This window comes from Odontesthes bonariensis, chromosome 1 (genome assembly GCF_027942865.1).
Source record: "Odontesthes bonariensis isolate fOdoBon6 chromosome 1, fOdoBon6.hap1, whole genome shotgun sequence".
In the NCBI taxonomy this organism is placed as follows: Eukaryota; Metazoa; Chordata; class Actinopteri; order Atheriniformes; family Atherinopsidae; genus Odontesthes; species Odontesthes bonariensis.
In genome coordinates, this window is record NC_134506.1 from 36102151 (window position 1) to 36127217 (window position 25067).

The following is a 25067-nucleotide window of genomic DNA, read 5'->3' on the forward strand; positions in this document are numbered from 1 at the left end:
CTGCGTCCAAAATCGTTGTGCATGAAAAAGTCAGACCTCACATCGCTTGGCGCTATTTTTGCCTCCCTTGATATCAATGCGTCCAATGTAAACTGTGCAGACCGAAGTGCAGACCGAGCAGTAAACACCGTAACAGGTGCAGCTATCGCTAGGTGGCTGGACGCATTGATATGAAGGGAGGCAAAAATAGCACCAAGCGATGTGAGGTCTGACTTTTTCATGCACAACGATTTTGTAATGCAAATGTATTACTCTTTTGAACGCATATTGTTTTGAGAAGCAAGACGCTTTATGTGTTTAGCCCCAGCCAACTAGCCGGACTACTTTTGTCAGCGCCAAAACTCGTCTGGAACTCGGCTCACAGGACACAGCGGGGGGTAAGTCAATGTTCATAAATGATATGGCTAATATGGGATGTCATACAGCTTCATGTCAAAAGAGGCGAACTATCCCTTTAAGGACAAGGATCTGTCAAAGTCTAGTCTTCATATCGCAGCTTGCTGGGTGTGTATCCTGCAAGAGCAAAGGAAATCTATCAAATGTTGATTCTCGTTAGGCTGGAAAAGGTTAGGAAACCATCTCTTAAGAGTCTGGACTCCAGCAGTCCACAATTAGACAGGTTCGTTATCTTTGACTTACTTCAACAGGGATTTTGTCAGATGACAGGGTGGTTATAAAATCAGGATTTTATTAGAGCAGGAGATACCTAAAGTGACGGGTCTTTGATACATAGCCCTAATGAGCTGATTTTCAGTCCCAGTTTCTGACGTGTTTAATCATCTGACAAAAGTAACGGAATAACAACATGATGGAGAACAGCTTTATTGAATTTAGCTGTAAAAAGATTCATTTAGACTTTACTGTGTTTATAAAAAGATTAAAAAAGTTGGAACTTCGAGCTTGTGCGTAGCATCATGTTACAGATCGATCGATCCCCAATGACATTATCTGGCTGTGAGTTTTTAACTTTCTTTTACTTTTTAAGCTAAAGGGTGAAGAAACATTTGGGCGTAATTTTCCATTCCAGCCAAACGTTTATCTTTTTATTTCATGTTTCTGTCTGTGTCTCAGTCAATTTTGACAATTAAAACAGATAAAATGAGCAAAAAAACCCAAAAAGAATTGGGTTTTAGAATCCTATTTAAAAGGGCATCTTAGGTTTTTGGAGGTTAACATTGTGGCTCTCTGATTTATTTTTTTTTATCGACTGTTTCACAACAAAGGAGACCTCTTTCACTCCTAAAGCTTCTATCTTTTTTTGGACCCACAGCCTTCACGTTCTTTAACTCCCTCTTCATCATTGATAATTTTGTTCAAGGACAGTCTGGGGAATTTTCTACCCGGGAAACCTAATTTAATTTGAATTGCTGTTTCATTTGAGGTAGAAGGGAATAATCAAGGGTTCTTCTCGAATCCCCCACAACGTCTAATGACTCTTTGAGTGTTTACATATTTTATCACTCAGTGGCGTATGTGACTCAAGTCAACATGGACTTTAATCTGAAACGAGCATCTCCTTCATGACTCCCCAGTTTGTCAGGGAACATACAGATGGGTAGCAGACTGTTGATTTCTTTTAAAATCCCCAAATTTGTCACAACCTTCAGTGCTCCTTCGAGGGAGATAAAGTGGCTGTGAATAAGAGGTGGGGGGGGGGGAGGAAAAAGCATGCTGTCATGAAAAGAGCCGCTTCCTGGCTGGCTAGATGCAATCAGGGGTACTATCTGATAGCACTGGAGGAAATTGGATGAGCCGAGAGCCGTTGGCTGCTCGTGATGGGAAAGATGACTCCTTTGTCACTGTGTCAGTCAATTCCGTACTCTCACCTGAGAGACCAATCAATAACACAAGGATAGAGAGGTTTTTCTCTTGTCTCTGGGCTTCTGTGTGCTATGGGCTCCTGTCAATTATAGGCTGTAAAACACCATCTTATTCACAGGAATGCAGGATGGGATGTTATATGGTATGCATGAATATGTTCCAGATGTTGTGTGTTTCTGTTTTTTAAATGTGGGTTTAAATGAATTTCGGTATCTTTTCAAGTAAACAATTTCACATCTAAATGTCAGATGAACACGTAAACGTCCTAACCGGTTTCATAAATGGGATTCAGAAGCCTACTGTCTGTTCGACAGCGCGCAGATACACAAGACTACATCTGAGAAAAGTCCGTAGTCCGTGTCAGATTTGATGCTGCTAGTTATATATTTTGTGTCATCTTTACAGCTCACAAGTGCCATGGCTGCCCTCATTAGCAGCTACATCATTAGTTGTGCAATTATGGAGCATAAGACCCAGAGAGACTCATAACTATCAGTTGCTGTCAGGCATGTAGTATTACATCAGGCATGAAAGACATCTAGCACGATGTAGGCGTATAAACAGACACTCACTGAATGATTCATAATCGTTATACCATCCTGAGCTTCAATATATTTTCTGTGTACAATATCTGGACATGCTCGTTCTGTGTAATGTGAAGCAAAACTTTTCTTTTCATCATCCCCGCCTGCAGTTCCCTGATACCTGTGAGGAGTCTGCCTCTCCATTCGTCTTCATCTGCACCAACCCACAGGAGCTGCTGGTGAAATTCCCCATGAAAGGGAAGCACAAGATCTGTAAGTTCTCATTCTTTCATGTCAGGGGAAATGGAGTGGCTGAAATTAGCCTGAGCCAACTAAGGATTCCTTTATTTCTATATTTATTTCTATTTCGGCACTCTCTTCTGTACTTATATGCAGACATAAATAGTCATATGAAAGCTTGATAATCCTAAGCACGGTTTGTGATTACTACATTTTTATGAGTAAAACAACAAACCGCTCTCACATAAACGCACTCCTACAGATCCCCTCCGCACGCCATCTGTAAAGGCAGGATTTTGCTGTCAGGTTGCCTGGGGGAACAAGCCAGGTCTGGATGTGCAGTGTTGTTGCTGTATTTTGTGATTTATAGCAGGATTCAACCACATTTTCCCTCTGCTGCCATAGCAGCTACTGTAAAATGATGTACCTGCAAGCTTTTTTGTTAATATTTCAAAACCCTCTAAAGACTTGGAAGGATTGTTTATGCAGCTGTGCCTCTTTCAGATCGATGGAAAATACTTTTTAAAGGCTCAAGGTAAAATGTAGCAGGCGCTGGACTAAGCTAGTTGTAATGGCCATGTCTCTTATCTTTGTGAATATCATCCACAGCGAAGCATTATTTAAAGGTGTGAATAAGGTTCGAGTTAAGTATAATGTTGGCAGGTATTGAAAAAAATGATTGACTGATAACTAAAGTCTTTATCTCTAGCTCTTTTAGTCCTCAGACTGTTGCTTGCTGCTGCTAAATGACTTCAGAAATGAATAAACAAGCCACCAGTGTGAACGTGGAATTTTATTTTCACATAAGATGGTGTCAAATTGATGATCTTGATTTAAAAGGCTAGACTTGATAGAATTTGCCGACACATTGTTGTAGGCTTGGCTTGCTGTCGTGGGCGCAGATCACTGTGGTCAAATCTGTGCCTGCATAATTTAAACTGGCAGCAGCCTGTGGTTTATGAATTGGCCATTTCTTTTTATTGGTGGATGAATAAATGTGTTTTAAGTTTCCCAAAGTAAACTGTTATCTCCAAATAGATTTTATGTTTATTTTCAGTTCATGCTGCCTGCTTCTTTTCCAGTAAAATGTTTTTTTTAGGCGCATTTACATCATGTTGAAAATAACAAAGATAAAAATGACAATAACACTTTTTCTGGCAAGTTGACTCACCTGATGTTATTCGTGCAGCCTTGTCACTGAATCTCTTGGCACTTGTGCTGCTCGTAGCTAGTCTCAACATATAGGTCAGTTTTCCTTGTAAGAAGATGTCAACAACTGCTATATATTGGCTTGTTGTTAAGCCACCATCTTCCCTCAATGTCAGGAGATTTAGATTTGGATTCTATTCTCAGTTTTCAAGTCAAGGGTTATACTTGCTGCATATTTGAGCACGTAAGGGGCCAGCTGACATAAATGTTGTCATTAGAGGAGCATTTGCAAGCGTGGGGATGCCTTTGTACTCCATGGCCATCAACTTCTGTACAATTCTGTATGTAAAGAACAATCATATAATTGAATATGTATTAACTTGAAAAGGTGCCCAGGTTTTTGGAAAAGAAGGGAATTTGTGTTTACAGATGCCAGTTTACCTTCTTTTTTTTAATGGAAGACGGCCTTAAATCATAGTCTTACACTTTCTTTAAAAAGTGGAAAAAGGCGTTCATGTAATTCAAACTCATATTGTTGCTGGTCTGAAAAATGGATGAAGACTGCCTCGTACAAAAGAAGAAGCACTGAAATAAGCCTCGACTGTGTGGTTTAGCTTTTTTATGAATTTACATGTCAGAAGGTTAACTTTAATCTGCATCAGTGGCATTTTACAGGAGAAAAGGAGCACCCTGTACAGTTTGGGCACCTCGAGACATTTTCCAGAGAACTTAAGGTTTTAGAAGTTAATTGGCTTGATAAGCTGAGGTGATGCAACCTTCAAAGCATTACGAATGTTCAAAATTTGGTAATAAGCTCCTTTACTCGGTCTATTACAGCAATTCATACCCACCATCAAGACATAGCAAAACTAACATTAAAACTAACTAACATTTTCCTTATGTCCTATTATAATAAAGACATGGCAGCTTTCAGGTTCCGTTAAGATAAAAGTTGAGGTCTGAAAATGCAAAAAGATTCAAATAAGTAAATAAAATAAACAAAATGAAACTCAAAGGACTGTTGGAAAGGCAAATCAAGCATTGCATTTGGACTATAAAACACTATGACCATGACTATGGACCATCCCTCCAGAGTCTGAGGAGGTTGTGCACTGTTGTGCTTTGCAGCGGTACCACAAATTTGCAAATCAACATCTGGACAAGCTTGAAGTGAATTTCTGATGTTAAAATGTGTGGGTTTTTTTTGTCCAGCTTAGGCTTATTTTCCAGCCAACATTTCCAGCGGAACATTTAAGTGGTATGGGTTGAATAGACGGAATTACTTATCAGCAAACTTTTAAAAAACTGAAGGTGAAAAGGGAATTGCTTCCGACAGGCTAATCATCCAAAACACATCTCAAAATCCACAATGTGATCTCAAGAAGCGCAAGCTGAAGGGTTTGGCGTAGCCTTCAAAGTCTCTGAACATAAACATCATGAAACATCTAAGCATACACATCTGATGAGCCCAGCATGAAAGAATCTCACAGAACCAAGAGACTTTATCTGGAAGAATGGATGGAAATCCTCCAAACAAGGAGAGCAAAATTAGGCAAACTAGCCAAAGGGGGTTTTACTCACTACTGACTTTGAGGGCTGCCCACAGCTTTGCTCCAGGCCCTTTTTCTTCTTCAATTTAAAACATTAAATCATGCAAATTAGAGGAAAAAATATATTTTCTTCAAATTTAAAAAGAAAGTATTATCTTTTCATCACTGAATTAAAGAGAACTTGGTCAATAGTGCTGAAATGATTGAATGGCACTCTAAGTCTACACTCTGCATGTGTTTTGAATATCTTCTCATGTTATGAGGCGTGCTTTGATGGTGACAAACTCCCAGCAGCGCACGTTAGCTTGGATTTGGGATTAGCTTTTCTGACCTACACAGACCTGCTCAGTCCAGTCAGTCTCATTCTTCTGTCACCAGCTTGCTTTTCACTATCTCACTCTTTTGCTCTCTCGGCCTCTCTTCCACCTCAATTCCCACTGCATCTCACGGGTCAAGGCATTACCGCTCATCTTACTCAGGGGGGCTTAGTGCGAGTATTTTTTGCTCCTCCAGCAGCTTACATTGACAAGATCCACTTGTGTCTGGCATTGGCAAACATCTCATGCCTCATCACAGTGTGCTAGAGAAGAGATGAACAGCGACGTGCTTTTCCATTTTCTTTCAGCAGAGTCATCGCTTTGTTACACAATGATAACAATTGTTGTTGGGGTTTTTTTTTGTCATTGGGGTGTGAATCTTTCATGTGTTGGTAGGGCATTTTGCAATATGTGGAATTACACTGCGTTGCTGCTGAGATTAATTGTTTCATTAGGCAAATTGTGCACTCATGTTGTGGGAAATGGGACTGGGAGCCATGATGAATATTAGCTGGTACCTAACTCACAGCAGCAAGCCTTCTTGCCACAGACTGTCAAGCATTAACTGCCAAGAATTCCTCCAGCGTTTTTGTGGTTTCCTGTTAGAATTGACATATAATGCTTATATCACATTATAATTACCTCAAAATTCAACATATGTATGCAAAACATTTAGTAGAAAACCAACCTGTAAGCCTGTAAGTCTTAATCAGAGCGAAGCATTTCAGCTGATCTGTACAGTTGTGTGCTTTTTTTTTTTTTTTTTTTTTTTTTTTTTTTTGTAGCAAAAGCAAACGTTCTGAAGAGATGTTTTTTATTACTGCTGAAAGCTTGAAACCATGGAATAGAAAGCCTTGCACACTCACATACAGATTAGCATTATTGGATGTGTTTGGCTGTTATCAGATAATCTAATTCAGGCTTTCCCTCCTTCTCTCTTTCTTGCCTGTTGGCTGTATAGATAGATGCTACTGCGAACTCGGGTTGATCAGTCATTAGCCTGCAGTGGAGTCTGTGACATTTAAAATGTCTGTAAGAAGGGAACTGGTTTATGGTCACATCCTGTGAATATTTCTATCTGTGTGTGTGTGTGTGTGTGTGTGTGTACTTCTTTGTAAGCTGAAGGTCAGGCTGGGTGTTGAAAGCTAATTGGCGCGATGCCACGAACGCACATTTTCTTTTACTGTTACTTATTGCTTCACTTCCCCCATGTTTTAACAGCCTGATATTATCTGTGTGAAGTGACTCTGTATTAAAAGATGAAATACGAGCTGTATACCAATACACCCAAAGCGTTTTAACATTCAGTGTTTGGTAACTGTTACTGAATGTAAAAGATGCAAATAATCCTCAGAAGGCCAAAAATACGAACTATTCATCCACATGATGAAAAATTAGGAATAGTCACATTTAATTATCTTGTTACATCCAGACTGAAAGGTCCGGACCCCCTACTAAACCTCAAACCAGTTAGACATGGCCACAGTTTGCCACTTCACTGCCAACTACAGTGATATTTGGTCAAAAGATCCTGTAATTGTCCTGTAAAGATCTAAGCGTAATTTGTGAAAACAGTGAGACACATTGCCACATACTTAACCTAACTCGGGTTAATTGGTGCTGTAGAAGTGCAGATCCATTTAAATTGACAGATAAAGACATCATGCGGGTACTGGTGTTGAGCCTGAAGCTGCTACTTAATGTTTTGGATGATAAAGAACTGAGAATTATGTTTGACCTTCTTTTTTATGATACCTCGATGGAATTGAAATCCTTTTCCTTTCAGGCACGAAGAGTGCATATGCAGCGTAATGTTCCATGAGCGAATCGGATGGCTTTAAGCCTCGGAATGGTCAACCAGCAAGAAAAACTTCATACTCTTCTGAACAACCACTTCTGCATTCATCTTACAGCAGTGGCTTGGTGAAAGAAATGCAACAGTAGACTGCAATCAGACCAAGGATTTCAGAATATGATTTGTTAGCTGAAGCCAGTCGGTGCCTTTTGTTCCATCTTGTAGCCATTTGTTGGCATCAAAGAAGTGCTGGCTGATTGTACAGAAAATGATTCCATGATTTAAGCCATCAGTTCTGTGGCTTGTGTTTGTTCCATAGGAAATCATGTTCTTTTATATCATCCTAAAAGGACCAAGGAATATGTTTGCACTTGAACTAAACATGGAAATGATCTGAATAATTACACGCAATACTCGTAACGGAAAGTACAGACGGGAGATAAGTGTTTGAAAATCAAAACACAAAGTTCTTCGCCAGCTTTTAAAGGAAAGACTCATTGCTAGCTCTTCACTTGTGGCCAAATTTATGACTCTTGTAAACACATGAAGTCAGTGAGTGCTTTGTGCCTCACTGCCTTATCTCTCCCTGTTAAGATTAGTCACACCGATGGCTCTTTAGCAGATACAAAAGTGCTCTCTTTTGTTGAGGTGTCTGTCTTACAAGAAAGGAAGTCATGGGTGTAATTACTGCGATGAGAAATTCAGCTTTGGCAGCAGGTCGCAAAGGGGTCATTTTATCTTTGGTGTTGGTCAAATCTCAAAATCGCAGCAGGCTTGACAGAGTAGTTTCAGTGACAACACTATTCAGGCACTTAAACATTTAATTATGGAAAATTGTTTTTGCAATATTTCAGCTATTAGGCCTTTTGTACCTGTGAATATCCCGGACATAAAAACAGCCAGTAGTAAAGCTCAGAGAAAACAATGGGCTGAGTAATTATTGACCAAAAGTCTCAGTTTACCACTGTCAAAATGGATGCCATTGTTTATTGCTTTTCTCGCATTTTTTGAAAGGCAGATGCAGCGAGCGAGCCCCGGCTGTCTGATGTGAGTTCACCACATGTGAATTGCGTGTTTGCATTGGGAGATTTTTGCTTTGCACGTCTGCGGAACATCGTCGTTGCTCTCAGCCCCCCACAGAGGAACATCTTTCATATGGGCTGTCCTCCAAAAAAGCTAACAGCCCGTTGACTTCTGAGATGACACTATGCGAAGATGAACCGCCGATCGCCTGAAAGATAGCTTGGGCCGGGAGAGGCTAACCACCAGTTTCATAACAGAGAGCGCCTACACGACACATAGCGAAGAAGCACAGGTGAAAAGCACAGAAAGCAGACAATTTCAATTAATCTAAGTTAGTTCCACTCCTCCACAATTCAGATGTATAACCCCTTTGCTTGTCCAAAGCAGGGCAAAGCTCAAGGACCAGCAACTCACAGCTCACATTGTTCCACATATTTATGAGACTGCCTCCAAGTGTTGATAAAAATGTCATCTAGATGCGCACGTTCGAAGCCCCAACACAGAGACTCCACAGAAGTGCATTTAGGCCTTTAAAAGGTGTAGATTGTGTAATCCTACAGACGATTTATCTTGCAAAGCAAGTGGTTTTTTGGAATTTTTGAGATTGCAGTCATAGCTAAAATCTATCTTGGCAGGCTCCAAACTATCCAAACCAGTCGGCATCCAATAACTGGAACCTATGGGAGCGTTTTAGCTGTGATGACAAACAACATTAGCATCTCTTAGTCATTTACAAGTTGTGTAACTCTGAGTTCATCTGATTGAAGTTTGATGACTTTGGTAGTCAGATGCTTCATCCAGTCAACTGTTAAATATCTTCTGAAAGTGCCTGCTACTTAAAAACTGTTTCACAGATAGTTCTGTGAATTAAAGCTGATCATACATCAAGTTAACGCATTATAGGGTGAGGCGAGCGCATATTCATGCAATTTGAACGCTTCAGACTTATTTCTTAGCCGATCCATACACGAAAATTAGACCGTCTTATAAGTTTCTTTTTGCGAGTGGCCTCTTTGAAAAATTTATTGAACATTTTTCATCCATTAATCCTGGTTGTCAAATTCACTGTATTATCAGTTTAATTTTGTATTTTTGAAGCAGAAGCAGTAGGAACGGCTTGATTTACATATAATTTAATAGTATAGTTCCATTACAGTATACGTCAGATAGAATGTGAAATAAAGATACATTAAATGCTAATAATGCTAACTCTAACTTAAAGATTATACTTCCAGGCACTTTTCTACTGCTCCTAATAAAATGTTGGATTATCTTATCACTCTGTCCTCCGGTAGTGTGTGAATGGCACTGAGATTGCTGTGTATATGTGAACACAGACGGCTTATAAAACAGACATTCATTGAAACTTATTAACCAGGCATTTTATGCTCGTCTTATCTTTTGCTCTCAGTGTTCTGTTTAAAATACAGGCCACTGAAATCCGGTAGAGAACACCTCAACCTCACTTAGGTAATTGCTTAAAGCAAAGAAATCTATATTTACCTGTTCCTGTGTAACAGCAACAAGCCCAGGGACTAGTGAGTATACATCACAAATGGATGATTCTCTTTATTTGTTTGCTTTGCATTCAGCATCATATCCGTTGTACACATACCACTTCCAGCTCTCTACCAGCAGTGTAATTTGCATTTCCCACGCATACATTATTGAGCCCTTGCAACACACACGGCTTTTATGCCTCAGGTTGCACTGCATATGGAAATAACACAATATATATTCCCTGCTAAATTTTGTTCCACTAACCATCAGCTGTGCTGTTACCTTGTGATTACCCCTTTCTTTTTATGTGTAAAATTACCCCGTCGTGGGATGGTAAGTACAGAAAGCCAATTACCTAACAAATGTCCATCTTTTCTTCGGAGGTGGTTGTGTTTTTCCTCTCATTTCTCCACTGTGCTTTACTGTCATCCACTGCTGGGAGACAGAAAGAGGTTAGAGCAACGGAAGTCCTCTTTTTTTTTGGGGGGGTTATTTATTCATAGATTTTCCATTTAATATTCATGCCTTTTCTCAGGACTATCTGGGTGCAGCAGAGAATTTGCTGCCTCAGAGGCGGCAGAGGCCAAAAATCGTGTTTCAGCTCCAATGAGTCCAGTGGATGAAGGGAAAAGGAGGAGATGGAGAGGGAATGAGAGACTGGGGTTTCATGTGTTCTCTAGTAAATGAGAGGCAGGCCTTGAAGGTGACAGGCTGTGTTTATTACTGATCTGTCAGCCGGTTAATGGGGAGAAGAGAAGAGGGAGGAGAGAGCTGAGCTGTTGAGCAAAGTCTAAAGCACACAGGCATGGGAGCCCGAGAGAGCCCAAGGCAATAAACCTTACCATACAAGACCTGCTAGTCCTTACAGCTTCGGTGACTGCTCTCCTGCATGCTAAATTAGCAGCCGTAAAAATAACACAGTATTTTGTTGTGGCGTTGTAAAATGAGTCTTGTTCAAAGAACAAAGACCGATGGAGTGCTGTTTTCACACTCCACTTTCTTAAGCTCAAATATTTCTTTGCACCCTCACACGGTGAATGTGTACTCCATTTAGTCATCTTTATTTTATTTGTGTCTACTTAACCTTTTATTTATACAGGTAATCTCACTGAGACATGTCTCGTTCTCAAGAGAGACCCGTTTCGAACCAGCTACAGCATAACAAACTGGTTTCAAACAGATATGATTATTAGTACAGTACATGTGCATCAGGTGAAAGCACTTTATGCGCATTTTAAAGCATCTCTTAAAGAAAAAAAACTGAAGTGGCTACATTAAAAAACAAAAAAAAAACTTCCTCTATACTGCCTTTGCATAAAGAGAGATGGGAGTTCCTTTGTCTCTTATATTAGCATATTTAACTCACTTGAATCATTACATAAAAATCTGCTATTTCAGCCTATTTTCTGCCTATTTTAGAGAAGAATAGAATAGCCAATAGAAGCCAATAGAAGCTGATCGAAAAGAAGAGTTGTAGCATATCCAGACGGAAGGAAGACCTCTTAATTTTTATGTCTTTTACAAACGCCAACCAGACTCCCTGTTCTTTAAGATTTTGTTTCTGGTTAGTGACCTTTACACCTTCTACTCTTAATTACTGCCATGCACCTAGCATATGCTGCCACTTTTAGATAACGGATATGTGAATAAATCACTTTTTTATGTTTGTTTTTGACTCCACACTTTTTTTGGAAACTGGTTAGTGTTTTTCAAAAACAACCAGGACACAGCAGGCGTCCCAACAAGCTGAGTTTTGGCCGATACTGACGTTAGAACCGTATAGCTGAGCAAAGAATAAATGACTTATAGAAAGCTGAGGCGACTGGGTTGTTTGTCCCCTTTGTCTTTGAGATCCAAGACTGTGATGGCAGCACACAAAAGCTCACCTGTGGATGAATCTAAATGAATTTTAGGTTCATTATTACAGCCTGTCGCTTTGCAGATGTTGAGTCTGAGTGGTAGGAAAAACTGTTAGAAACTGACTGAGATGATCTGGTCTGCATGAGTGATATGTGGCTGGTTGGGAATCGTGATCTTGATTAGCGGGGTTGTTTGATCGGTTGCCCCTCATTCACAAAATCAACTGACACGTTTTTAGAACTGAAAAGATGTCGTAAGGTTGACTATTCTTGTGCTTGTGTCACGAGTTGAATGGGAAAACAAGAAAATGTCCGGCAGTAGCCAGCCACTTGATGCAGATTTAAAGAATTTCAGTCATTTTTATAAATAGCATTTTCAGCATTGTGTAGCCTTGACAGAGACATGCTTTGTCTGAGAGGTTTTTAGCGTTTGATTGCATTTGAGCTCAGAGGTTTTATCAGCTGCCCTTGGTAATGAAGCCTCCCAGCTTTCTGTCTCTCGAAAGGTTGAAAAGGCTGTGTAGAGAAATTGCTCTGTGTTGTAGCAATAGATTTGTCTTTCCTTATCTTAACCGAGCATTGTTGCCTTTATCGGCGGCCATTACGAAATCCATATCAATCAGCATTTGACGTGCCACTGCTGGTCACGTTTACTGCACAAATGGCATTCTTTTTGAATAAAGTGGGCACATTTGTCATGATTTGATATCATTCTGTCGTTATCTTGTTCTAAAATGAAATGGCAATAACTGGTGAAAATGCATCTAGTTTAAGCTCCTCGTGGCTTTAAAACGAGCCATAGGAGTATGAGTGTCCTTTGCTGAGATATACACGATATGCTGATGTTTATTGTAGCATGACCCAGTCTTTTTTCTTCCCTTCTGATTATGCCTGATGCGCTGATTCAAAGTCAAGGCATTCATCTGCTCATTTCTTTCCCAAAGCAGCAATTTCACTACAGTTCCTTGATTCAAGAGGTACATTTTACACAGACTGTAACTTGCACTTCTGTTTGGGTGTTTTATAAATGTGCAACTCTCTAATACAGATGATGTCTGTGCTACAAAAGCAGATGTTAACACATCTGGCCCTGCCTTTGCATTGACTGGAGCGTTCTGTTGTGTGCCCCGCGCTTTGTTTTCATTACCACGTCGTCTTTGTTTTTGCGTCTTTTCTCTCCTTTAGTCTTTGTCTCCGTCCTAAAGCTTGTCAGAGTAATCAATCTGTGTCTGCACCGGGGCGGGCGTGTGCAGACAGATGCGCTTTGCATCGTGATCAATGTTCCTTGATTAGTGATTACTCCCATCTTTGTGCATGTGTGTGTCCAACTGATCGGCAGACGTCTGCTCGTTTGCACGAATGCGTTAAGGCTGCAGCCTTGATTTGGTTAATTTGTCAGGTTAGGGATCTTCGGATCAATAGGTGGCTTATTCTCACAGTTCAAGTGGCTGATCGAGGTGAGGGTATTAAACTAGACAAGGCCAATGAGTCACTTGTGGTATTTTTATAAAGGTTGAGTGGATGTTCTCCCACTCACCTGCCAACTGAATGTTGCACTCAAGTTTGAAATGTCACAAAAAGTGGGCTCATCGCATGTCTGGTTAGATACTCTCATTTTCACCAGTACATCGAAGACTTACTACTGTTGTGTGTTTTTGTTACATAAGAATTAGAACTGAATATAACCATGTTCATACAAGGAAAATTAATTACATTTTGGATGTTCGTGTCCCTTAAACAGTTTTTGGCTGGTCGATTTCATCATAATGATACATTTTGATAAACTTGAGCTTTTGATTAGCTTTTGTCATCCAACATGTAATTTCAGGCAATTTACCTACTGTTTAAAAATGTTTTTCACTTAATTTTGTTGTTTGTTCATCTCTGTATTTCAAAATTACTAAATTAAATTACACTTAAGTTGTTGTTTTTTAGCCCCACGTGTCTTTAATCTTTTTAAAGCATATTATGTAACATTTCTACATTATAATGTGTAAGAACGACTGGACCACAGTGATTTATTTAGCTACCATAGATGGTAAGAAGAGTAAAAAGTCTATTTTACTGTCAAAGTCACCTACATTAGGAGAGAAATCTGTGTCCATTTTGGTTGCAGTTGTGTCATACTCCCTTCCCCCATCTCATCACTGAATGTTGTCACTAAGAACAAATACAGCCTTTTTCATCGTCCAGGCGTAATGATGGTTTTGAAGAACTGTAAGCCACTTTGCAACACATTTATAGATTAAAGAGCTAAGTGGTTGTTGTTAAAATTGATGTACGACGACCAGGATGAAGCTAACCTGTGTAACCCTAATGTTATATTGTTACAACATTCAAAGCTCTCATAAATTGAAGTTTTATCCCCACTTTATCTAATAACTTGAGTACATCATCTCGTCATTTCATTCCAGAATTTCAAATAAACTAAAATGGATGGAGATCCTTGGATTAGCAGTGGTGTCGGCAAACTAAATGCAGAAAACACTGAATGATTTAAATGATTAATTTAATTCAATTGCCTATTGCCAGTAATATAGTGTTTACCCTCAGTGCTCAGGGGGCTGCATGAACTCAGAACCAGTCCAGTAGCTTCCACTACTTGCCTGGGGACAAGCCTGAAACTACATTATGATGAAGGGATGACATTATGCAGTGTCCTGGAGGCAGCGTTGAGCCACAGTTTCTGACACAGCTGTCTTACAGACAGTCAAAATTGATCAATCTCGTCTTTTTTATCAGTGAATTGTTGCTGTAGGTTCGTCACAGCAATTAAGCATATTTTTCATTGAAAGGACCGCGTTCTCATCACTGCCAATCAGAGCTGGAGCTGATAAATATCTGCAACTGCTGCACTGTTAATCAGAGACTAAGAGCTAACAGAAACTAGAAAAAGTCTGATTAAAAGTTAGATGCTAGTGAGTTTTTTTATTTTTTTATTTACTCATGTGAAAAGAGCTTCTGTCAGGCCAGATAGTTTTAGATAGCGGTAATAAAGACCTGCCAGTATCCCACTTTACTTCACTACATCATCAAACCTTCTTTTCTTATTGCTTTTATTGAGAAATCCCAAGCAGCAGAAATTGTGCACAGCTCTGTCGCTGTGTGTAAAGTAATAACGGTGAAAAGAGCCATCTGAGACAAGCACAGCTCTATTGGTATAAACACTGACACCCTGCTAACGTGAGGCCATCAACATTTCTCTCAGAATAAAAAGTAATCATCTTACTCCACTTGTGAGAAAAATCAACTGTGGTAATTCCCCTCTGAGGCAGTTTGTCAGCTTTCCATCAGCTGTCCGTGTTTTCACAGCATTTGATTCTTGTAGTTTTCCTCTCCCTCTGAAAAGAAGCAGACAGATGTAATAGCCATTAGCCTCGGGGAGAGACAGCACAGATGTGTCAACAAGGCTTGACTTTTACTGTCCAAGTGAAGTCTGAGTAAACAGTGGCTGTGTAGAGCTCTGTGTGGTTGAGCAGTGATCCAGGGACACGGTCGCACGGCGTTGCCCCGGGACTCCAAACAGACCGTGACTCCAGCTCTCATTACAGGAGTGGGTCAGACCACCCCAATACGGAAAATAAATAATGCAGAGGAAAGCCTGAGTGCTGTCACCTCACTGACAACATCCACACAACCTTGTCCTTCGTGAAGAGGTGAATCAATCATTTATATATTCCTCCTGGAAGCTGTATATTTTGTACTCGTAGTGAGTTATATTGTTATTATTTCAACTATGATTTCACTTGCTTTTTTTCTCTCTCTAGACTAATATTTTTGGTTTATTAATTGTCACCAAAGTAGAAAAATTACATTTTGCACGAGCCCTTGTTGAAGTCAGATTTTAAGTACAGAGCCAGGAAAATAAATGTGTATAGACCTTAATGATGGATCAATAATGGGACTAGCAGATTTTTATTTTGCACTAATTGTTTAAACCCCATTGTCTGTTTGTCTGCATATTAACAAATCTAAATGTGTCATTTTACGTAAATTCCGACTTTCCTTGACCAAATACCTCCTCATCGCCTCTGAAAATCTTCATCTAATCGGGCTCTCTATCTTAATTTGATCTCAGTTTCCTGTTGCAGTCGCAATAGAAAGTCCAAGATGAAAGAGTTGAAATTCTAATTGAGCTGTGATGGCAGCAGCGCGGTGATATTTTTCCTCACTTTACATTTCTTCCTAGTCGACCCTGTCCCTGCTTGTATGTTTAGCTTGATCTCTTCAAATTTATTTCCTGCTTTGTAACCAGAGGCAAGAGCCCTTGACTTGCTGCCCCCACAGCCACAGCCAAGGCAGCTATTTAGGTTGTGATTAAAAATTAATGGTTGAGTGAGAGGCAGCAGAGAAGGAACAAGGGAGAGCAGAGAAAGAAAGAGGCAATGATCGAACACGAGGACGGGCTTTTGAGAGGGGAGCTAGCTGCAGCTGCTCCCTCGTAGAGGGTTGCAAGGTCTTCTCACAACTCTGCTGTGTTTAACTGCTCTGCTCACACCCCACCATGAATATTGCATTACCGCACCATAGGGTTCCTTGTGTTACCCCCACTGTGCGCTGAGCAGAGCTGCAGCCACAGTGCAGAAGCATCCAAGTCGAGCCTGCCCCCACTGTGACAGGGGGGGGCGTCCACATTCAGGTCGCACAAACCAGACCAGCTTTCACGCCACATAATGGGCAGACCCATTCAGAGAGAGCCCTGCGTCATTATATGTCACCAGTAATTATAATAAGTGCAGCCACAAAATGGAACAATACTGTTGGGATTGCAAGCCATTGTGTTTTTCTTTGGCTTTGGATCTTTAATGAAGCTGTTTAAATGGTCCTTTCAGCGCTTTGTAATGAAATGATTTCTAGTTAAGTTGCCAAAGAAAGGACGTAAATTATTTTTATTTATACCAGCCTACATTTGTTTCTAGTGTTTTTTATCTTAGAGTAGCTCTCTATTAAATCAAATCATTCAGAACATGACTAGTGGAATAAATGGGCTATCAGTGCAGGCGTTGTCAGGCTTCCTCTATGCGCCACTCTTCTATTTCTAAAAGCTAACCAGCAATATCACGAGAGCTCACAAGGTCGTGACCTTGACTTTACCAGATGACGAGCAGTTGCACTTAAATCACAACCTTCTTCTGGCCTCATTCTCTTTACTGTTTCATTACAACATTTCTCAGAGTCCATTACCCACTGAAACATGCTCTCATTTCAGTACTAGCAACAAAGCTCTTCTGTGGTATTTCTTTAATAATTTAAGAGTATAGCTCTTGGTGCTTTTAGTGGAATTGCTTGGTTCCACATACGAAAATACAACTGATTACAGATTTATATTTTTTTGTATTTGCATTCCTAGTTAGTGTCTGAGTCTTCATGTAAGTTTTGTTACATAGAATGAATTACGTGATAGTAAGCAAGTTCACATGACACAAGAAAAAAGCTGATTACATATCCAGACTTTTAAAATGCACGTCGACATGCTTGTCCAACCGTACGAAATTGAACACACCCAGATAACGTCGTATACACTCAACTTGACTCAAATGGGCATTTTGTGCACTTCTTTATGCATTTTTCGCTGAAACTTCTTTTGTCAGATGGCTAAATGTGTCAAAAACTGACTGAAAAATCAGTGATTAAGACTATGTCTGAACAGAGTCATTGAAAGCATTTCCAGTGTGTCGCTCTGCTCTAATAAAATCCTACTTTTACAACGTAAGTCTCATCAAACAAAATTGCAAGGTTATAGACAACTTGTCTATACTTACATGTACGATGACCTCCAACGGAGGAAGTTAGGAGCAGCAGAATGTCGGGAACATTTTTTCATACGCTCCCGTGGGACAGGGGCCAATTATCTGGCCAAGTCGACCTGTAACTATAGCTGGGCTCAACGATGCTCGTGCTGACCGTCATTAACCAAATCATGAACTAAAACAGGTTGCTAACAAATCTCCTGTTTAACCTTTCAGTCTTAGACCTCTTCAGACAATGGACTACTTAATGTCGCTGGCTTCATCGATCTGCTCATGACAGAATTGTCAATCAGACAAAGGTCACCTATGTGTTCCTCTCGTTTTCCTTCAGGCTTGACAGTGATGGAGAATGGCATGATGCTTGCGCTGTATTTGCCATACACATGAAAAATTGACATATATTGCACGTTTTATTATTAGAACAATGTAACGTTGTGTCAATTGCCATGTCATGCTGCCATGATGACTGACATTAGCCAAAGGAGCGTGCTGTTGTTCTGTGAATTCTACAAGCAGTGAAGAGCAGTTCAGAATGTTTCTCTTTCTGCTGTGAAATGATAAAAGAGCTTTCCTTGGCTGCTGTGCACTCAGTGACACAAGCCGTTGTTCTCAACTTGAGGCAAAGTCAGTTCATCCGTGGTTTCTGTTTCCTCAATGTGACCGAGCCGTGTTACAGGTCAGCTAATGTGTTTTTTTTGTTTGTTTTTTTTTCTTTCCTCCAGAAAATAAAAACACTAACTTTTGCTGCCAATAATGACATGAGAAACTATGGAGTAGGAAAGTTTGCACTATGCTGCGTATTTATATGTTCAATAAGACGATCTGTTGGATTTCTCTGAAGAGAAAACTAGATTGATACCATGTTTTATGTTTGTACACCAACTGTGGTGATAGCACCAGGATTGAATGATTCAAGCTTGGACTAAAGGTTGTAAGAAAAGTGAAGAAGCTGGTTTCTTTCCAAAATCAGTTTTAAGCTAACTAGTGAACATGTTTGATCATGTTTATTGAACACTTCCATGCTAACACCTAAGCTCTTCATGCTAAGCTATGCTAACGCTCATTAGCTCTTTATGCTAAGCTATGCTAACGCTCATTAGCTCCATCATCTAACGCCAGAAAAAGAGGCTTAAGTCAATTTAAACATCTTTTTCTCTCTCGTGGCAGGACTAAATGTTAACCTTCTCAAATGATTGTTGTTTTTGGTTGTTGCTTTATAAAGTTGTGCAAACAAAAAGTAATGAATGGGGCAGTTTTGGTAAGAAGTTCCTTAATCAAAACTGCTACAATTTGCCCTGATTGCCTCATTGCACTCCTGTCTGTGTAACAAAGAGTGTCACTTAGCTGCATACTGTATGTCTTAAAAGAAGCTGTTAGATGCCAGTAGTTAATTCACATAATTTTGCTTTAAGTAATGAAGCTGAAAAACACTGTAGAGAACTTAATGACTGACATCTGAAATGCATAACACGAGTGCACTTGAAGATTTCGATTAGAGGCATTAAGTGGGATGGCAGTGCCACGTTTTAATGGATGTTATTCAGTGCTAAGCTTGAAAACGCAAACCTGTAGTTCTTTTTTAGATCGAAACTACAGGCTGATTTGAGCCGAGGCGATTCATCTGAATATGTGTGGCGTAGTCTAATGGCTGCTTGAGTTTTACTGCTTGATCTTTGTGATTGATACATAGACATTTTTCATGTGTTTCTTGAAAAAGAAAACTCTGTCTTTGATGTTGTTTTTTGTCCCTTTTGGAGAATCAACTGCTCATTTACTCCTTGGTTTTTCAAAGATGGCGACAACCTTCAATTGTATGAAAATACAAAAAGGGGAAAATCATTGAAGATGTATTCATCTAAGAAAGTGCTGCAGTGAAAAAACACTCACGATGTGACACTTGTTCAAAAGCTTGCGTTTCAATTCTTGTTTATTCTTAAACACTCAGATATCAGATATTGTCTCGGTGATTTTGTGATGCATCTGTAAATTCTGGATCCTCTTTTTGTCAGTGAGAAATGAACTGTGCACAAACTGTATCTAATCTTATCAACGGAAAGGTACGGCATGAACAGAAATAGCTGTCATCTAGGACTGTCACATTAAAGGTGTAATCAGATTTGTAATATGCTCTCGCCACCTCCTCCTTATCACCCACCTCCTTGTTGCTACGCTCTGTTCCTTCCGTCCTTTACACGCTACTTGCATAATTTGTTAATTCTGTCCTATTTCCTTTTTCATGACTGCTGCCATCGCTGCTCTTGCTTTAGGTGTTATTTGCAATCCTAATGAGGAAAGGCAGCATGTGAAGGTTTGTGAAGGAGGGAGGGGGTGCCTGGAAAGATGGTGTCATGGTAGTATGAGTCTCTCTGATACACGGACAATGTTCTTGGACATGACATTATCATTGTCTAAATTTGACCAGCTCTTATGACCACAATCAAATACACTTAGAGATGACCCTGTAATGCAGCCACACTTTGAAATGATGTGTGTTCAAGAAGTCATTGTGTAGAGTAGTTTTTCTTTTCTGTCAAAGGCAGCAGTAAGTAATACTGACTCGACACAACCGGGAAACGCACCACACATCGTAAAACTCAGCTGTAAATACTGACTTCTCACTCCAAAAGTGGTGATAATGCATTCAGGAAGACAGGAGGATGTTGCCTGTCTCTAATGTGAGGAAACCTGCACTGTCACCTTGGCTCTAGTCAAGAGTAAGAGTCAAAACTGAGTAGTACATGATTTAATCATTCCAGTGGCAAATCCGTGATCTTGTGCACTTTTTATCTAAAAAGAAATGTAAAGTGAGACTCGTATCTTCCCCGTTCTTCCTCCCATCTGCTCGTGGACCAGATGATTCATGGCGAAGGCAACAAGCAAGGAGCCATTACTCCATTTCAACCCATGACACATTGTGCAGCTTTCAGTAGGCCGCTCCCCTTATCTCCCTCCTGTCTGTGTGATTGAAATTACAGTCACGGCAATAGCAAATGCAAGTAAATGGATTATTGACCAACTGTAAGTGGCTTGCTCCACAGAGCTGGCTGGGTGTGCTCTCACTTGCCAGACACTAAAAAAATCTAACAATAGCAATGTACTGTGTGTTCCTCAGAGGAGCAGAATAGTTATTCATTTTATCTTGTTGTTGTTGTACATAAGGATTTCATACCTCTTTGTTCACAGCTGATTTGTGTATTTTCTTTTCTTCTCTTTTTGGGAGGTAAATATGTGGATACATTTACAATTTGCTTTCTGAACCATTCTTCTAACCTGAAATTTAGATTTTACTGTAAAATGTCATCCTCAAGTTGAAAATGGTTGATCAGAGCTAAAACTCTGGAAAAATCCCCTTTTCCTCTATTTAAATGTTAAATGCATATTTATGCCTCTAAGAGGACACATTATTAATTATTTTGCTGACTTTAAAAGAGAACCATTAGGGTTTTTTTTCTTGTTTTCTGTCTTAAAGTGATACTGTATGACAATATGGGATATTTGGGTTAAATATTGCCAAAGCTTGACATAGTCGGGTATGTAAAAATGATCCATCAGTCAAATTATACAGATTTATTGGTATTTAATGTGGTATAATAGTACAAATGAAGAACAGTGCAGTCAGTCATTTGGTATCAGCAGAAGGATTTTTATACGATCAATGTAAGAAATTTGGTATTTCCTAACATTGTCCTCTTAAGCACATGTTAGCACATTTCCTGTTCTTCCATCTATTAACAGAATGTTTATATCTGGAAAAGGTTTAAGTAATACTAAATCCACCATTATGTCCCATAGGAAAGAAACACAAACGTTGTGCAATAATCTTTGTTACTGGGGATGTTCGTGATGTCTAAAATCATATTCTGGATCAGACATTTGAATTCATTTTTATTCTTTAGTTTAGAAACTTCCACCCTGATAAGAGGATGAGGTGGTGCTCACATGCCTCCCAAATTCAGATGAAAGGGCAGACAGTGAAGAAACGTGAGTCTGTGTCAGAAAGTTAATGAACCAAGGAGCTGTGTAAGAGACGGGTTTGATTAAAGAAGGATAAATACTCCATGGGAGTCCCAGAATTATTAAAAAGTAATAGATAGATAAATACCTTTAAAAAAAGGAAATAAGTATCACATGCCACCCTTTCTATAAGCCTTTCATCAAACTCTGGTAGTTTAGTTCACAAAATGCTAATGATTTAATTAACAGTGTGACTCTTACTTCATGTTACACATTTTCAGCAGACTTCAGTCGTCCATCGAAAGATTTTGGGAAAGAACGTTACAAACCCCACAGATCTCAAAGTCTCGCTGGGATTGTTTCTTTTCATGAGCAAACGGAAAAAGTCCAGTTTTAAAATCACACTTTCTAATAAATGCTTTAGTTATGTGTAAAGTGGAAAGCAGAACTTAAGATTAATGATTATTTGATTTAAGGAGAACATTACAAAACATTTGACGAGTAGTTTCATTATCAAAAACTCTCATTTACATGAATCTACAATGAGGCAATCAGTCCTCAGACATAATAGATGAGCACCGTTTTTTGTTTTCTAAAGCTAATCATTTCTTTGACATGATATGGATGCAACATGTAATTTGAGTCCTTTTGTGTTCAAATTACTTCACGAAATTTAAAGAGATGTTTTCTCAAGTGTCCAATTAGAGCAATGGTAGCCGATCATCTCTGAAGACCCTATTACACCCATCTGCTGGACGATCTCTGGTGTTTTATTATTTTATAACATATTCAGAACAACGTGTAGTTTGCCTTTTGTAGTTTTTATTGTTGTTGGTTTTTTTTTTTTTTTCCCCACAAATTAATGGTCTTAGGAACAGTGCTCCTTCTTGGCAAACAGCAACAGATTCTCCGTGTTGATCCGACCAAACAGCCTCTCATCCCACTTTTTTTTTTCTTTTTATTTCAGTCCAGAGATTACAAACAAAAGATGGAGTGAAGTGGGTATTTTAGTTGGAATAGCTCGTGCATCTACAGAGGGGAGGAAGTGACACGGGTGAGGGGGGGGGGGGGGCTAGTTAGGGTATGAATGTGCATGCTTGTTTCAGCGGCAGCCACTGGATTATGATGTGTATGATCATGGATTGCATGTATGGGAAGGATTAATCTTACTCTTTGTTGTAGAGTAACACGATTAATGGTTCTGATTGAATTTGCCTTTAGATGTTTAATAATTTGTTGACTCACTGAGTTTGAGATGCGTTCATTTTGCCCCATTGTTCACCACAGAGTATTGTCGGTTGTGACTAATATTTTTTTTTTCCTGAATTTGCATTAGATAAGTAATGTTTTTCATTGATGTGCTTTAAAAAAAGTGCTCATTGATTGTTAGAAATAAGACCTACAGACCACATGCAGATCAACAACAACAGCTTTGTTGTTGATTTGTTTTTGCCGGACAGGTCTTAAAAAGGCATCCTAATGTAGGGAGAAACTGTGCTTATATACAGATGAAACCGCACCACTGCACATTTGGTGATGAGATTCTCTTCTCCTGGCAAATATAGGCAATCTCTGTACTCTAATTTGGGTCTCAACCAACTCCTAGGGGGAAATATTTCGCTGTTTTGTAATGAGTTGCTCCACTATGTTAACTAGCCTGTCTGTTTATCAGCCGTTTCATGCCAAACAGGAGGCATACAGTGGCTGTAAAGGCTTTTTTTTTTTTAGTTGAAAGCGTTGCTGTGTTAGTCGCAAGAGTGAACCAAAATGGTAAAATTGCTCACTGGAAAGCTAAACAATGAGCTGTAACCTGCTTTAAAGCTCAGCATACTCAGTGCAGACAACCTATTACAGACTGTTCAATTGTTTTAACGTTTTCATCTGGCGCATTAAGCTTTACAAACTGAATTATTATGTATTAAATTCTTCATATGTGTAGCTTTCCAAATATATTAATATGAGTTAGTATAGAGTTGAGCAGCTTCCTGGGATAAATGCAGTGGCTGTAGCTGTTAACATTGCACACGAGGGATGTCGTTTCCATCAAGGCTGCAAGCTGTAAGTGCCGAGGTTATCCTCGTGTGCCGTCTCTGAGTCGACAACACACAAAGCTGTCAGATGTGAAATGTAGATTATGGGATTATACTTCAGTGTTTGAATGTAGCAGATAAGTGACAAAAAATGCACGCATTTGTACAGATGATATTCCTGTTCATGGTGCATGCCTTGATTCTTCTTGGCTGGTGCTCAAAACTATTGAGTCATGAAAAAGCTCAGAATTTTAAAAGGACTGGACGAGGCTTGAAAGAAAATTGCTCCAGTAATTTGTTTTTCTATCCTTTGAACTCAAGAAATGTTTATTTCATTGAAGTGTTTTGAATTGTTTCGCCGCAGGTAAATTTCTTCATTTGCTTGAGTGAAATTGTTTGACTATTTTCACATTTTTGCAACCTTTATTGCTTTGTTTACCTGTCCAAACCTACCACAAAATCAACACAATGTTTTGACAGAGCAGACTTTTTAACCTGTGGGGAAGCGAGTTGCAATAATTCTGTGATTATCAGTCAATGACATCATTTTAAAGCAAAATATCAGGTTCCTTAAAGTGAAAGTTACGTGCCGTTACATTTGTGCTTTGACACTTGATGCCCATGGTATCGTAATGTACATTCTTTATTAAAATCCCAGGTTGCATACACTGATTGCTTACAATGTTAAAAAAAAAACCTGCCTGATATGTCGTAAATTTCTTTGACGTTGCTAAACAGACCAATAATAATGACTGACATTAGAGGTGTGGTATCACACGGATGTTGGGAGGAGATCTTTTGGGTATGTTATTTGTGGCACAGAGCATTCGTGGGTCGGGTATGTTCAGCTGCTGACACCTGAGCGCGTTGGGTTCTGAGGGGTTTGAAAGTCTTTGTCATGTTCCTAAAACCATTGCTGAACTGTTTTTGTTCTGTACCGGGCTGTATTGTCTTGCTAGAGGAAGCTGCTTGCAGTTTACAGTTTCCATGAGTGGATGTGCTTTCTGCAGCAATGTTTAGGGAGATGATATTTGTAAAACTAACATTCTCATTAAATGTTTCCCAGCAGAAAGTTACACTAGTTTACACCAAATGATAGAAGTAATGATAAAACTATCAGCCTAGTAAGCATACTAATGTATCATAAACCAGTGTTTGCACTGACATTGACAAACATTCCTCCGTGGTTTAGTGGTTTAGATGGTTACAATCCGCCTTAAAAGGCTGTAATATTGCTGAAAATAGCCATCTGAAAATGGATTACCTGGGCAGAAAGGAAGAATGGTTCCATGCTCTCCTTTTTTTTTTTTTTTTACAGCAAATTCTCATGGCAATATTTTGTCGCAATAAAAAAATAAGACTCCTCAGACCAGATGTTTTTCTGCAACACCATTGCCTTCCATTGCCCAATTTGGTAAATCCATGGACTAAAGCCTCAGATTCATGTCCTTAGCTGATAAAAGTTGTGTGTTATCTGGTTGTAAGGACTGGTGAAATGAGTTACTTCTGCTTTTGTATCAGCTCTAACCACTCTGGCCATTCTTCTCTGACCTCT

General features: G+C 39.4%; 1 protein-coding gene across 1 annotated transcript in view; it reads left to right on the forward strand.

The window, feature by feature from the left end:
* The window catches only part of trip4 (thyroid hormone receptor interactor 4), a 101689-nt gene that overhangs the window by 40218 nt on the left and 36404 nt on the right, over positions 1-25067 (forward strand). The window contains exon 12 of the mRNA XM_075465717.1: positions 2516-2618. Within this exon, the coding sequence (XP_075321832.1) occupies positions 2516-2618 (103 nt within the window). The remainder of the gene's footprint in view (positions 1-2515; positions 2619-25067) is intronic.